This window comes from Rutidosis leptorrhynchoides, chromosome 10 (genome assembly GCF_046630445.1).
Source record: "Rutidosis leptorrhynchoides isolate AG116_Rl617_1_P2 chromosome 10, CSIRO_AGI_Rlap_v1, whole genome shotgun sequence".
In the NCBI taxonomy this organism is placed as follows: domain Eukaryota; kingdom Viridiplantae; phylum Streptophyta; class Magnoliopsida; order Asterales; family Asteraceae; genus Rutidosis; species Rutidosis leptorrhynchoides.
The window spans coordinates 42,728,282-42,742,103 of NC_092342.1; the positions used below are offsets into that span (position 1 = coordinate 42,728,282).

Below are 13,822 nucleotides of genomic sequence, written 5' to 3' on the forward strand. Positions count from 1 at the left end.
ATGGAACACTCAAAGCCGCACTGAAATGTCTCAAGTATCGTCAAAACAAGTTTGAGGATGGTGATATGAAAATGAGTCTTGGAGAATTTATCAAACACATCAAAGATCGTCTCAAACTCCGGATTCATACAAGACACTTTGAGATTCTATGCGGTCAAAGGAAAAGAAGGTTTTCAAGGAGATGAATGAATATCCAATCTATGAAGGAGATCCAAAGAAAGTGTGGGGTACATGGAAGCCATCAAAGAAGATTTTAGATTATCAAGTTGAATTTTCTGATCCAGACGGTACAAGATGGAAAGCCACATTTGGACCTGTGAAGATTACAAAGTAGGATTACAATTGTAAAATTCACATTTAACACTAAGGGGAAGATTGTTAGGACCCTAACATGTATATTGTTAATGTGAAATAAGCTAAAATAGAAGGTTCTATAGAAGAGGGCTATATATAGAACCTAAGTAGTCCTAAAATATAGCCATTGCATTGTATTGAGTTTAAGAAGCTGTGGAATTGTATTTTATCCGAATTTCTCTATATATATTATGACGTAGATGAAGATGAAGATGATATTTTTAATTTGATTAGGGTTTTTAATTAGGGATGAAGATGAAGAAAGAGGAGGGAAAAAGAAAAGAAAAGGAAGACTGAAATACCCTCATGTGACTAGCATGTGATACCAGCTAACGTCTTTATCTTAACAGACGTTTGGGTAAGGGACTAACCAGGTTCCATTTTCAAACCACACGGACCAACGAAGTTGAAAACAAAGTTTAGGCCAAACCATGCAATTTTGAGCAAACCATAAGGACCAACGGTGCAATTTAGTCATAGTAAAAAAGAGAAGGAGACAATAATTGATTTCAAAAGCATTAAATTTGTGGGGAATCATGAGAAACACTAGACATTAGTAGATAGATGTTGCGAAAGCCAAACCGCTAACCTATTAAATCATTGACTAACGATATATAATAATCAAATAATGTTCAATTATTATAAATTATAAATTATAAATTATAATAATAATAAAAAAATAATTGTCAATTTGTCAATTAAATTAAAATTAAAAATAATAAAAGACTAAAAATACAGGTGGAACAATTAACGGCCCAGATTGACGTCTTCTTGAAGATGAAGACAGCCAACTAGGACTAGTCTCATTTTTCTTTTCCTTTTTCCACACCAAAATAAAAGTGAGATTCCCAATCGACTCCCACACCGTCACCTCTTTCCTGCTTCATTCATTCAATCTATAATCTTCAAAAACCCCCATTGAAATTGAATCCTTCCATGCAATCTTCCAGCTTCAATCCGGTAAGCTCAACTCTCTTATTTTTAGGTTTATCATTTATTTATTTATTTATTTATCAATCTATCTATGCCTTGCTTACTGTGCCTAGTTTCATTCATTTTCATTTAGATTTAGATTTGTGTATTTGATTAAATTTAGATTTGGATTAGATTTGTGTTTTTGATTCCTCTTATCATGCTTTGTTTTGATCATGCTAAATTGTCCAGTTTAATCCAATAGTTAATTAATCATTCAGATTGATGGATGTATTCAAAAACAAAACTAGGATTTGACTTCATTTTCTTTTTTTATTTTTTCTGTTTTTTAATTAGTTGTATAAATTAATAAATTAATATAATATTTATATTACTATATAAATATAAATAAATAAATAAATAAATACTCTTAATTATAATGATGAGTTAGTAGTGTGTTGTAACAGATCTAAGAAGAAAATGGATGCTACAAAGAAGCATTTGTCATGGTCAAATGCGTCATCATCTTCATATAATAATAACAATAATAATAGTCAACATAACAATAATAGTCAGATCTTTCATCAGCTGTTTTCAAATTATGATGCACAGCAGCAAATGGAAAAATCTTCAATTGTAGATTATGATGTTATGATTAGAAAACAATTGGAAACTATTCCGTCTTCTTTGACCCAAGTCAACCTATTACAACATCTTCAGTCCAAACCTCAGTTATGGGACCCAAAAACTATGCTTACTAATCTCTCCATTATGGAAGAAAAGATTCATCAACTTCAAGAGTTAGTCCGTTTAACATCGGCCAAATCATCGATCGATCAACCCAATGAACTCGTGGTTCAACAGCAACAACTTGTTACTGCGGATATTACTTCGATTATAATCCAGCTCATATCGACTGCAGGCAGTCTTCTTCCTTCGATTAAACATACAAATTTCACTCCTAATTCAAATCCAAATCCAAATCCAAATCCAAATCCAAATCCAAATCCAAATCCAAATGCGTCTGTTAGTAATCAAGTCAACGTGACTACTATTAATAACAATAATGGTAATTGTAATGATAATGATCATAATACTAATAATAATTATTGTAGTGATAGTAATGTGGTAAGTAAGGTGGAAGATCATTCGAATGAAACGGATCATATGGATATACATCATGAAGAACATGATGATGATGTTGATGAAGGAGAAAATCTTCCACCTGGATCGTACGAAATCTTGCAGCTCGAAAAAGAAGAGATTCTTGCACCACATACTCATTTTTGTGTAATTTGTGGTAAAGGTTTCAAACGAGATGCTAATTTAAGAATGCATATGAGGGGTCATGGAGACGAGTATAAGACACCTGCAGCATTAGCAAAACCACATAACGTTTCGGTATCAGAACCAAAACTTATTAGAAGATATTCATGCCCGTATGTTGGTTGTAAAAGAAACAAAGATCACAAAAAGTTTCAACCTTTGAAAACAATCTTGTGCGTGAAGAATCATTATAAGAGAACACATTGTGATAAAAGCTATACGTGCAGCCGTTGCAACACCAAGAAGTTTTCTGTTATTGCAGATCTTAAAACGCACGAGAAACACTGTGGTAGAGATCGATGGTTGTGTTCTTGCGGTACAACGTTTTCAAGAAAAGATAAGCTTTTTGGGCATATTTCTCTTTTTCAAGGTCATACTCCTGCAATTCCGTTGGATCATGAAACTAAGGGTGAATCCGTTAGTGTAAATGAGGTTCAAGGAGATAATAATGTTAATTCTAATACTGATGTCAATAATCAAGGATTTAAAGAAGGTGGATTATTTGATTTTAGTTTCAATTCAAACGTTTCTAGTGGATCAGATGTTCAAACTAATTGCGAGCCTGCTACTTGTTTTTCGCCATTGAACGGGTTTCAAGAGTTTCCAAGAAGTATGTTTGAAGAATCGGACAGTTTATCGTTCCTTTTGTCGGGCTCTTCTTGTAATTACATGTGGAAGAACGAAGGAGAGTCTAGTTCTAAAGATCTTTGATGATGACGATACTTGCTAGTGAATCTCTAGTACGGTTAGTTGTTTCAATATTGAATTTTAGCGCGTAGTGTATTATAACTTCATATTTCATATATTTGAATAAATTGGTGTCTTTCTTATTTGTTCTCTTTTATGCAAAAGTAAGTGTTACGTTTAGTTAATTATTAGCCCGATTCATTTTTAATAATCTGTAATGGAAGTTTTAACATTTAACTTTTTAAGTAATCGAATAAGATATGTTCTTTAAATTTTTGTCATTTTTGTTTATGTAGTTTGTGGTTAGCTTCAATTTAAGTTGTGTTAGCATTTAAGACGTTTAATCCAACATCTACATAATTACATCCTAATAGATAGCACAATTAGAATGTATCTTAAACTAGGAAACAACATAATCCAATATATGCTAGCGTTTAAGACGTCCTTTAAAGTTCTTTCACAAGTTTTAGTATACCTCGTGTTTAACTGTTTGTCTGTTTATTGTCTACCATTCTTACGCCCATAGGGTATAATTGCTAATCAAAACACCTAATCATCACAATTTAGGGGGTGTTTCGGATTGCATATCTACAAATCGTAACTGCTATGAAGAATAAGCATGTTTGGATGTGCTTATTTTTTAGTGTTTATTTCTTATAAACTAAGTAGGAGTTCTGAGAAGGTTGTTTGGATTTGTTTAACTGCTGTCAAGATAAGCGATAGACACTTATATAAAACGATAAGCTTTCATTTATTCGTTTTTATAGCACATGAGTAGCATGCTTATGGAGATATAAGATATATATACCGTCAACGATATAATGTATATGTGCACTTGTGCAGAAAAGAGTAATAAGATTATAGACAGTTGGGAGATGAACGATAAATAAAAAGCAATGGTGTTATAATTTATGTGCTTGTCTTAAAATGATAAGTACGTACATATCACTCAAGGTATTATTAGCGCGTATATAGTTACGTTGTTTGTAAAATATGAAATATTAATTACTTGATGACCCAGAATGAAAAAAAAAACCCTTCATATGCATTGCCATGCAGATGCTGTAATCAGACATTTGTCTTGCCAAGCTAAAGAAATTGCATTCTCTTGTCTTTCAAAGGCTGAAAATCCTCCATTATTTTCACCATCAAATTGAATTGGGCTGTAATTGCTACTGATCTTCAACAACAACTTTGCTTGAATTATTGACTTTGAACTTAAGTTCATTCCAACAAATCTATGACTTTCCATCCTTGCTTTCCATGTTTCCATCTTCTCGTATTTTGGCGAATTCTCCTTGTTTGTATCAAAGTTCATTATTTGCTTTATCTCTTTTCCGAGATGATTCGTTTCTATTTGTAGTCTTTGAACACTATCAAGAGGAAGGAAATCGTCTAACGAATCAAACATGGCCGCGTAGTAATGCAAAAACTCCATGAATCTCGATAGGAAACTTCTTGGGCTACGTCCACCTTCTTGTTCAACCAAAACCACTAACGAAGGCCGCATCACGTGAATTGATTTCAACGTTTTGGATATTTGTATCAAGTTACACAACGAATTTAAATAAAAAACAGAGTTTACAACAAGCGTTTCGTTCTTTCTTTTCCTTATCGATTCCAAATAACTATTTGTTCTCGGTATACCACGAAACTCGAAGATTAGGTTTTTAAACGTTTTGGCAAAACCAACTAGTCTCGCTTTTGTCTCTTCGAGTTCGTCTAGGGTTTTACCAAACCCTGTAATTCGAAGAGATGCATGGTTTCCGTTTGTGGCCTTCTCTGAAAGCGATTGCATCAGAGAAGGCCACTGGAAACCATACGCTACATCAAGATCAACCACATATAACGAACAATGGTTTTTATCGTTATTAATTTCTAAATCCCTTTCAAATGCTTCCATGATCATTTGATTCGCGGTAAAATGGGCAAATTGGTAATACGGGGATACTTTATAGAGTTCCACGTAAGCAAGAAGCTCGTCTGTGGGCCCCGGTTGCTTCATTATCATCTCGTGAAAGGGTGATCGACGGGTGAGAAGCCTAGCGAGTAATCCTTCTGCAAAATAAGCAGCCACCCTTTGAACAGAGTTGCCATTTAAAGATACATATCGGTACAATTCCATTAGAAATTCGACAGTTGAGTCGAGTTTGTTATCATCGAGACAAGTCGCTGACATAAGCAATAAATGGATTATATGAAGCCCCTTTTCATCTTCACACAACAACAACAACAACAACAACAAAATCCAATACCACATGAGTGGTGTATGGGGGAGGTGATATGTAGACAATCCTTCCCCTATCCTAGAATAAAAAGAAGTCATTTCTCCACCCAGAGTGGAACACTCTCAAGAGTCGAGAAAGTCATCCCTCTCTTTATTCGACGGATAAAGAGATTGCTTCCGAGAGGACCTCCGTCCTTTAAGTTGGAAAAAGTTTAAAAAATAAAAATAATAATAGACGCCATGAAAATGGTAAAATTAAATTTCCATTGGTCTTAACATTGTCATCTTCACAGGTGTTCCATTTTTCTCTTTTTAACATTGTTTCTCTGGTCTCCAAAAGACTGAACATCTTTCCATCAGAGACACTATTTGTGATCTCCAAAGGCTTAAAAGTACTAACTAAACTTCTTTTTCTTTTCGACTTTCTTTCGTGTGGCCCAGAATTAATCATGATCGTGAGTCCGAGACTCAAAAGGGGCTCATCGTCTTCTACTGCTTCCATCACGCTACTTGTCTAGAGATGATTGTATAACTGCAAGATCGATAAGTTTAGCTAGAGAATGAAGAAGATTATAATGAACTAAAGCGCTGCAAATGAATGGTGTGCGCGTTATCTGTTATATAGGCGTGTTAGGAGTTAAATTGTTCATGCGATGTTACGGAATATATTGTCCTAATTTTGGAAGATTATGAATACCTACTTCTTACAAGAAATGAAGGGATTTATTTAGTTTGAATAATAGAACCTAACACTTGAAAGGTAGCTGTGATGTCTAGAACGGATAATGAGATGCCAGATTAAGGTAAGAAGAATCTATTAAACCAACCTAATCATGAACTTGTCTTATTCGATTTCTAGATGCCATTTTAAACATTGTTAAAAGTAGAGAAAAGAGTCAGAAATGATCACGAGGACAAATTCAACTTGCATAACTAAAATACTCGTGATTATCACTTGTTATAAATTATCGCTGTCGAGAATTTTACTGCCAAAGTCTTAGTGGCATAACATTGACAAATACTTTCAGTGATAATAACCGTTTAGACTGTGTACGTTTGAGGGACACCGTATTAGGTAGATGTACTTTTACAAAAAAAATAGAGGGATCTTATTGAGTTGAATTATAGAGCCTAACTCTTTAAAACTCTGTGGATAAGGATTATGAGATGCCATAATAGTATCTATCTATTGAACCAACCTAATCCTAATCATGGACTTGTCTTAATTCAACAAATTTATGTCAAACAACATTATGTCCATCGAATTTTGACTGTATCGTTGTGACTTGTGAGGTGGAAATATTATTTACTCTAAATCGAGTATTCTTAGTCATTGTGTCTAAAAAATATGATCCAAATAAACACCGCATAGTTACTAACAATGAAATAATAATAATATGAGTAACAAATAACAATACTAATATTATCAACTAAATTATAACTTGCAAATTTGAGGGATTGAAACATGAATTATTACCAAATTTAGTTCTAACAGAGTATACATAGAATGAAGTACATATCAACTTAGCGTACTTATCCATTTTTGACATATTATCTTATGAAGCTCTTACTAAAACCAACCAAAGCGAAAGCGCCACAACATCCAACAAACAAATACGGAATACAAGAGATATTACAGCTCATTAAGTCAGAATTTGTGCTCACTTATTATCGTGCCTCTAAGACCATTCCCAATTATGACACTCGTCTTCAAATTAACACACTATCACATCAATGTCACCTCAACATTTCTTTCTCAACTCTTTCTCATCACTAACCCATCACATTTCACTCTCAAGTCTCAACCATCGCACATTTCCTCACACTCATTAAATTAATTAATTAAACAAATTTACAAATAATACTACAAGTATAAATAACATATACCTCGTGATACTATATGCTTTATATTGACGAAATAGAGCACGGAAGATAATTGGCTAGAGAAAGTCAGAGTGGTGCCGTGGGCAATATACAATTGGCTAGGGTAAGACATAATATTGGCTAGGGGAAGAAATCATGCTCTAATGTAGACCAAACTATAAACTATACTGATGTAACAATTAAAATCGAAGCAAATCCCTCAAATGATACTGATGTAACAATGTAATGAACTATGGAAATAATTGAAAGGGCATCCAAACTACAAATCCTTGTAAAAATTGAAGGTTGAACTAACTCGATAATTACCTTCCTAGAGATGCCCAAGAAATAGCCAAGGACCACTAAAATGTAAGCGTTAAAAGAACATACATAATCCAACAAAACCATCTTTAAGATATAAATTTTTATGACCAATTTTAGTAGCAACTGACTGTTACTATGGTGTTGTTTGTTTTTAAGATGTTTTTGTCTGACGATCTGCGGACCATATCTGTAAAGAAGATGAGGCATAAAGGTCTATATGTTGAATAGTTAAGACTGTTTGTTTTTATGTCTGCAAAATAACTTAATTCTGTCTGCATCACTTAGAATCATATTTCTAAGTCTACCAGTTTAAAGACAGTATAAGACATTATTTTATTTTTTATCTTCAGAAAGAAACAAACAGTCCGCAGTAAAAACAATAGGCGCGCAGACATAAGACGTATAAGATCTACGAAAAAAAAAATAGACAACACATATATGTACATGTTTTAAGATGAGAGATATCTCGGTTGGTAGAACCATGAAAATTATCTTGGAAGGTCTAAATTCAAAGAAGTCATTTCTGCATTTTCTTGGTTAATTAATTGATTATCGATATTTCTCCTCATCTAAATCTTATGATTTTGGTTAATTACCTGCAAGAAGAAAGCATACTAAACATACCTTATAATATGATAATAATATGATTTTTTTTGGGTGATTACGTGAAATATTTTTTTTGTATTATATAATACTTAATGAATATTATATCAATAGATACCAGTTTAAAATCCAGTCTTTTCATATACAACATCAACAAGAATAGTACCCAATCTCACTAATGTGAGGTATGGTGGATCTGCGATATAGAAGATTTTATCAAATAACATATAACAAAAACAAAATATTGTAACTCAAAGTTAAGAAAGAAAACTTTTAAAAATTAAAAGGGATAATTAATTATTTAGAAAGTTGAATATAATTAGAAGAGAGATGAGAGAGAGTGAGAAACAAAACCTAGAGAGAGAAAGTGAGAATTGTGAGAATGGTGAGGGTGTGTGGCAAGAAGTGAGGAAAAAAAAATCAACGGGCACGAATAGGGTTAGGAATTTCTATAGCGGTTACTACAACGGGGTCGAGTACAACAAGAAATCATTCGGAAACCATATCAAATCTTTCATGTTTTTCAATTTCCCGGATGAGTGGAATGTTGAAGAACTATGGAGGATGTTTAAACACTATGGGGTTGTAAGGGATGTGTACATGGTTAGGAAGAGACTAAAGAATGGGAAGAGGTTTGCTTTTGTGAGATTCGGGGAAGTTGTAGATGACGATAGGCTACTAAACAACTTACGTGGAATACGAATCGACGGTTTAATGTTAAGGGTGTTCAAAGCAATTGATCGGAAAGAAAATGGTGATGTCAACGGCATTCCAGGAAACTCCAGTGGAATGCAACAAGTTGATAGGGCTGAACAAGTTACTGGAGATAAAAGAAAGATGAATGAATCTTCATCGATTGTATGGAGAGAGAAGGATGGCAGGAAGTTTAGTGAAGTACTAAGCAAAAATGAGTGGCCTAAAATCAATGAGGCTAACTCTAACAGAAAGAATAGCGACCTTTGTGATGTCTTAAACAAGAACAAACATTCCAGTGAGGATTTTCAGCACAAGGATCTTAGGGATTCTGTTCTAAATAAGAATAAAAATAAAAATAGAGAAGCGAATAAAGAGAGGGAGGCGAACAAAGAAAGAGAAGTCTGTATTGATGTGAACGATGAGGATAACGGCCTGATACTCAATCAATCTTTTGTTGGGGAGGTTAAGAAGCTGGAACATTTAGCTAACTTTTGATCCATTTGTGAAGGGGAAGGGTTACAAAATTTCGAGCTCAAGTACCTAGGAGGCCTCAATATGATGGTATTCCTAAAAGATAGTGAAAACGTGCAGAAGTTTCTTCAAGATGATAACCATTGTTTATCTAAATGGATGGACAATATAAAACATGGAGGTGAAAGTAACTATCTCGTTTCCTGCAGACTCAGTTGGCTTAATATCTTCGGAGTACCGATAAAGCATTGGAAGGAAAAGACTTTTCGTGTAATTGCAGGTTGGTGGGGCCAGATACTTGAAACTAGTAACTGCTCTTTCGAAGGTCATCAAAACTTGATTTCGGGACGAGTTATGATTAAAACTTGGGGTCTAAATCCTATCAATGAAACAGTTAAACTAAGGATTGGTAGCAGTATCTTTTATGTAAAAGTCACAGAGGATCTTGGTGATTTCATTGAAATTGATATGAATGGAGATCAGGAGAGTGAGTGGGACCTAGAAAGCAGCGATTCGGGTCAGGATAGTGAAGACGAGGATGATATAGATGATTTAGAATCTGATAAACCTGAGTCTGAAGATGAAGTTAATATGCAGCAGCAGATTCCGGCAAGCATTCCGGCAAGAAAAGTGGAAAGGTCACCGGAAAAAACAATATCTGATGCAAACTCGGTACACGTGGAGGAAGGCATGGGGAATGAAAAAAGTAATGATGATGTTTTCGGTCCCAAGGAAGAAGTTAATGCAGGCGTGCAAATCGGTATTGGAAACTCCACAAACAATGCAAACGGTTCATATTCCCAGGAAACAGACTCCCCAAACCCTACGAAGGGTAACGAATATCCTGGTAGTGGGGAAAACTATCTAGAGCCCAATGAGCCCAATTATCAATATGGGCCTAAGCAATCTGGAAGTAATAAACCAGCTGAAATGGTTGCTGGGCCACGTATTGGGCCAGTGCAAGCAGAAATAAACGATGATATTATTGAGCCTGTAGGAGTTGGGCCCACTAAGGTCAATATGGTACAAACAGACGAATGTGAAGGTGGTTTTAGGTCAGAGGGTATTGATGTCGATAACAGGGATCAGAGTGAACCGGTATTGGGTGCAAACAATACACCACTTGAGAATAGTTCAGAAGCCGTACCTGATACAAACTTAGATGAGGGTTCATATTCAGAAATCAGCAAAATTAAAAGGAAGAAGAAGAAGAAAGCGAAAAGGACTGGAAAAAGTGACGATGAACTTTCTTGCTCTGGAAACGAATTTGTAGGGATTAGGGAGGACGGTGTTAATATTGAGGCCCCCAATAGAAGTAAATCCAATGCAAATGAAAAAGCCTCTATAATTGGGAACTGGCGAGCTTCATCGATGATCATGAGGGCGAAGTGCCTAGCCCGATCCCAACACAAGGAAGACAAGAGGAAGAAGGCTGATCTACACCCATCTTCATAGAAGGGTAGGAAGGAAAAGAATAACTCAAAACCCATTAAGTCGAAGTCGAAGCATAGTAGATCGGTGAACATTGACGGTTGCGGTGATAACTCTCTTAACTCGTAACGAAGTGTGGAGCTTAGAGAATTCGCAAATCGTATTGGCCTAGTGTGGGATGATGACAATCAGGTTTAAGTCTCATCTCTTGTTTTGTGTTTTTTCGTTTTGTTTAATTTCTATGAAGATTCTTTGTCTTAATATTTGTGGTTTCGGGTCGGGAAAACTTAGTAAGATTGGTGATTTTAGGAGACTTTTACTTCGTGAAAAACCTTGTATAGTTGCTCTACAAGAAACTAGATTGAACAATGTTGATAAGAATTGGGTTAACCTTTTATGGGGAAGCCACGAGTTTGATTTCATCCAAAAGGAAAAGATTGGTAATTCGGGCGGGTTTTTGATTATTTAAGATAAAAATGAATTTGAGATTGAACAATCATTCTATAGTGATTTCTACATTGCGATTGCGGGTAGGTGGAAAGGGAGGGATGAACTCACTTTTATTGTAAATGTGTACGGTCCCCATGAGGATTCTAACAAATTATTGTTGTGGTCGAGTCTTGAAACCTTGATAGGTACACACGATGCGGAGTGGATACTTTGTGGCGATTTTAATGAAGTTAGGGACCAAAGTGAAAGGAAAAATTGTGATTTCATCGAGAGGCGAGCAAGGTGGTTCAATGAATTCATTGATAGAACTCAACTTATTGACGTCCTGCTAGGAGGCAAGAAATTCACGCGAATTTGCGATAACGGTATTAAGTTTAGCAAATTGGATAGATTTCTTGTTTCCGAAAGGTTTTATCACACTTGGGGGAATGTCTCGGCGTTAGCTCTTGAGAGAAAGTTATCGGATCATTGCCCTATAGTTTTAAGAGATAGAGATATTGATTATGGACCGAAACCGATTAAAATCTTCGATGAGTGGTTTGATGGAGAAGATTCAAAGAAAGTTGTAGAAAAAGCTTGGAGTCTTAATGTGGTGGGAGATAGATATGATTGCGTCTTTCGGAACAAATTAAAGAATGTCAAACACGCATTGAAAGAATGGAGTAAATGTGCCCTCGGTAGTCTTGATCTAGAAATAGAAGAACTCAAGAGGAAATCATGTGAATGGGAATCGACTGCGGAAACAAATGACATAAGTGATGAAGATAGGATTAGTTGGTTGAACACAAGGAAACAATGGATCGAAAAAGAAAAGGTTAAGGCGAACATGGCGAAGGAGAAATCTCGGGTTAAATGGATTAAGGATGGGGATGAAAACACTAAATACTTTCATTCGGTTTTTAAGAGACGACACTCAAAAAGGAACATTCGTGGGTTGAATATTGAAGGAAGTTGGTGTGAAGATCCCATCATGGTTAAGCAAGCGGTGTACGACCATTTCAAAAAGCAATATGAAAAAAGAATTGATCACAAGATGCGGTTTGCAGACTCTAATGTTACGAATGCTTCTATTGATGAAAACCACGTTTCTATCTCGCCACTACCTTCTGTTCCTGCTGCCCAGCCGCTACTATCTGATATGAATAATCATGGGTTTGGAGGTTCTGTTTCTGCATCGTTGTTACCTTCGAATACAGTAGCTATTGGAAATGTTTCAGCGAATGCAAGAAGGCCTGATTTCACTTCAGTCATGGGCCTGTCTGCATCAGACCCTGGTCATTCAGTTGAATATGCTACGGGTTTTCCTTCTGATCATCCTTCTGATCATTCTGTCACTGATTCTATACATGTTCAAACCCCCATGTTAAGCATTGAATCTGCAGAATTTATCGAATCAAAGTTCACCGAAAGCGAGGTTCTAGAGGCTATCAAAGAATGTGATTGTGCCAAGGCGCCGGGTCCCGACGGGTTCAAATTTAAGTTCTTTAAAATACATTGGGAGCTAATTAAAGACGATCTTATGAACGCACTTCATTGGTTTTGGGATAAGTGTGAAATCTCGAAAGGTTGCAACGCTTCGTTCATCACTTTGATTCCGAAGAATAACGATCCGTTAGGGCTTAACGAGTATCGCCCCATAAGCTTAATCGGATGTTATTACAAGATCCTCGCGAAAATTCTTTCCATCCATATCAGAAAAGTTCTACCCGCTGTCATTGGTTATGAGCAAAGTGCATATCTTAAAGGAAGATTCATTCTAGATGGCTCTTTAATCGCAAACGAAGCAATCGAGTATCTAAAGCGGAAAAGGAAGAAAAGCCTCATTTTTAAAGTTGATTTTGAGAAAGCTTTTGACAGTTTAAGTTGGGATTTTTTTATTGGATATGATGAGTAGAATGGGGTTTGGCTCTCGGTGGAGGAGGCGGATTCACGCGTGTCTTAAGTCGGCTTCGATCTCGATCTTAGTTAACGGTTCTCCTACTAATGAATTTCTCATTGAGAGATGAGTGCGTCAAGGGGATCCTTTATCCCCTTTCCTCTTTCTTATTGCGGCGGAAGGTTTGAATCTTCTTGTTAAAAAAGCGTGTGGTGTAGATCTCTTCAAAGGTGTCGAAATCGGGAAAGATAAGATTAAGTTATCACATCTTCAATTTGCGGATGATACGATCTTCGTCGGGGAGTGGCAAATTTTTGTAACCTAATGAAAGTCCTAAAATGTTTCGAGAATCTTTCGGGGCTCAAAGTCAACTTTCATAAGAGCGTGTTGTATGGATTGGGGGTTACTTGTGGAGATGTTGAAAGACTTGCCTCCCGAGTTGGTTGCAAAGTGGGTGAACTTCCATTCATCTATCTTGGCCTTCCGGTTGGCAAAAACATGAGCTTGGAACATAATTGGAAGCCCGTGATTGACAAATTCAACTCAAAGCTCTCCAATTGGAAAGCTAGATCGATTTCTTATGGTGGAAGATTGACGCTTGT

General features: G+C 35.8%; 3 protein-coding genes across 3 annotated transcripts; 2 read left to right on the forward strand and 1 right to left on the reverse strand.

Annotated features, from left to right (window-relative positions):
- The first annotated feature begins 1,198 nt into the window (after nt 1-1,198).
- On the forward strand, nt 1,199-3,498 carry LOC139872356 (protein SENSITIVE TO PROTON RHIZOTOXICITY 1-like). Its single transcript, XM_071860208.1, has 2 exons — nt 1,199-1,314; nt 1,734-3,498. The coding sequence occupies exon 2, from the start codon at nt 1,747-1,749 to the stop codon at nt 3,301-3,303; it is 1,557 nt and encodes a 518-aa protein (XP_071716309.1). The 5' UTR covers nt 1,199-1,314; nt 1,734-1,746; the 3' UTR covers nt 3,304-3,498.
- A 733-nt stretch (nt 3,499-4,231) lies between these two features.
- On the reverse strand, nt 4,232-5,495 carry LOC139873657 (GRAS family protein RAM1-like). Its single transcript, XM_071861596.1, has one exon. The coding sequence runs from the start codon at nt 5,456-5,458 to the stop codon at nt 4,319-4,321; it is 1,140 nt and encodes a 379-aa protein (XP_071717697.1). The 5' UTR covers nt 5,459-5,495; the 3' UTR covers nt 4,232-4,318.
- A 5,640-nt stretch (nt 5,496-11,135) lies between these two features.
- On the forward strand, nt 11,136-13,238 carry LOC139870220 (uncharacterized). Its single transcript, XM_071858056.1, has 2 exons — nt 11,136-11,347; nt 11,429-13,238. Exons 1-2 carry the CDS (start codon nt 11,136-11,138, stop codon nt 13,236-13,238), a joined length of 2,022 nt encoding a protein of 673 aa, XP_071714157.1.
- Nucleotides 13,239-13,822: the final 584 nt, after the last annotated feature.

Bases quoted from the DNA above. Each gene is read 5' to 3' on its own strand.
- LOC139872356 (XM_071860208.1), top strand. From the start codon at position 1,747: ATGGATGCTACAAAGAAGCATTTGTCATGGTCAAATGCGTCATCATCT.
- LOC139873657 (XM_071861596.1), bottom strand. From the start codon at position 5,458: ATGTCAGCGACTTGTCTCGATGATAACAAACTCGACTCAACTGTCGAA.
- LOC139870220 (XM_071858056.1), top strand. From the start codon at position 11,136: ATGAAGATTCTTTGTCTTAATATTTGTGGTTTCGGGTCGGGAAAACTT. The intron at 11,348-11,428 runs GTTTTTGATTAT...GATTGCGGGTAG, and splicing joins AAGATTGGTAATTCGGGCGG to GTGGAAAGGGAGGGATGAAC.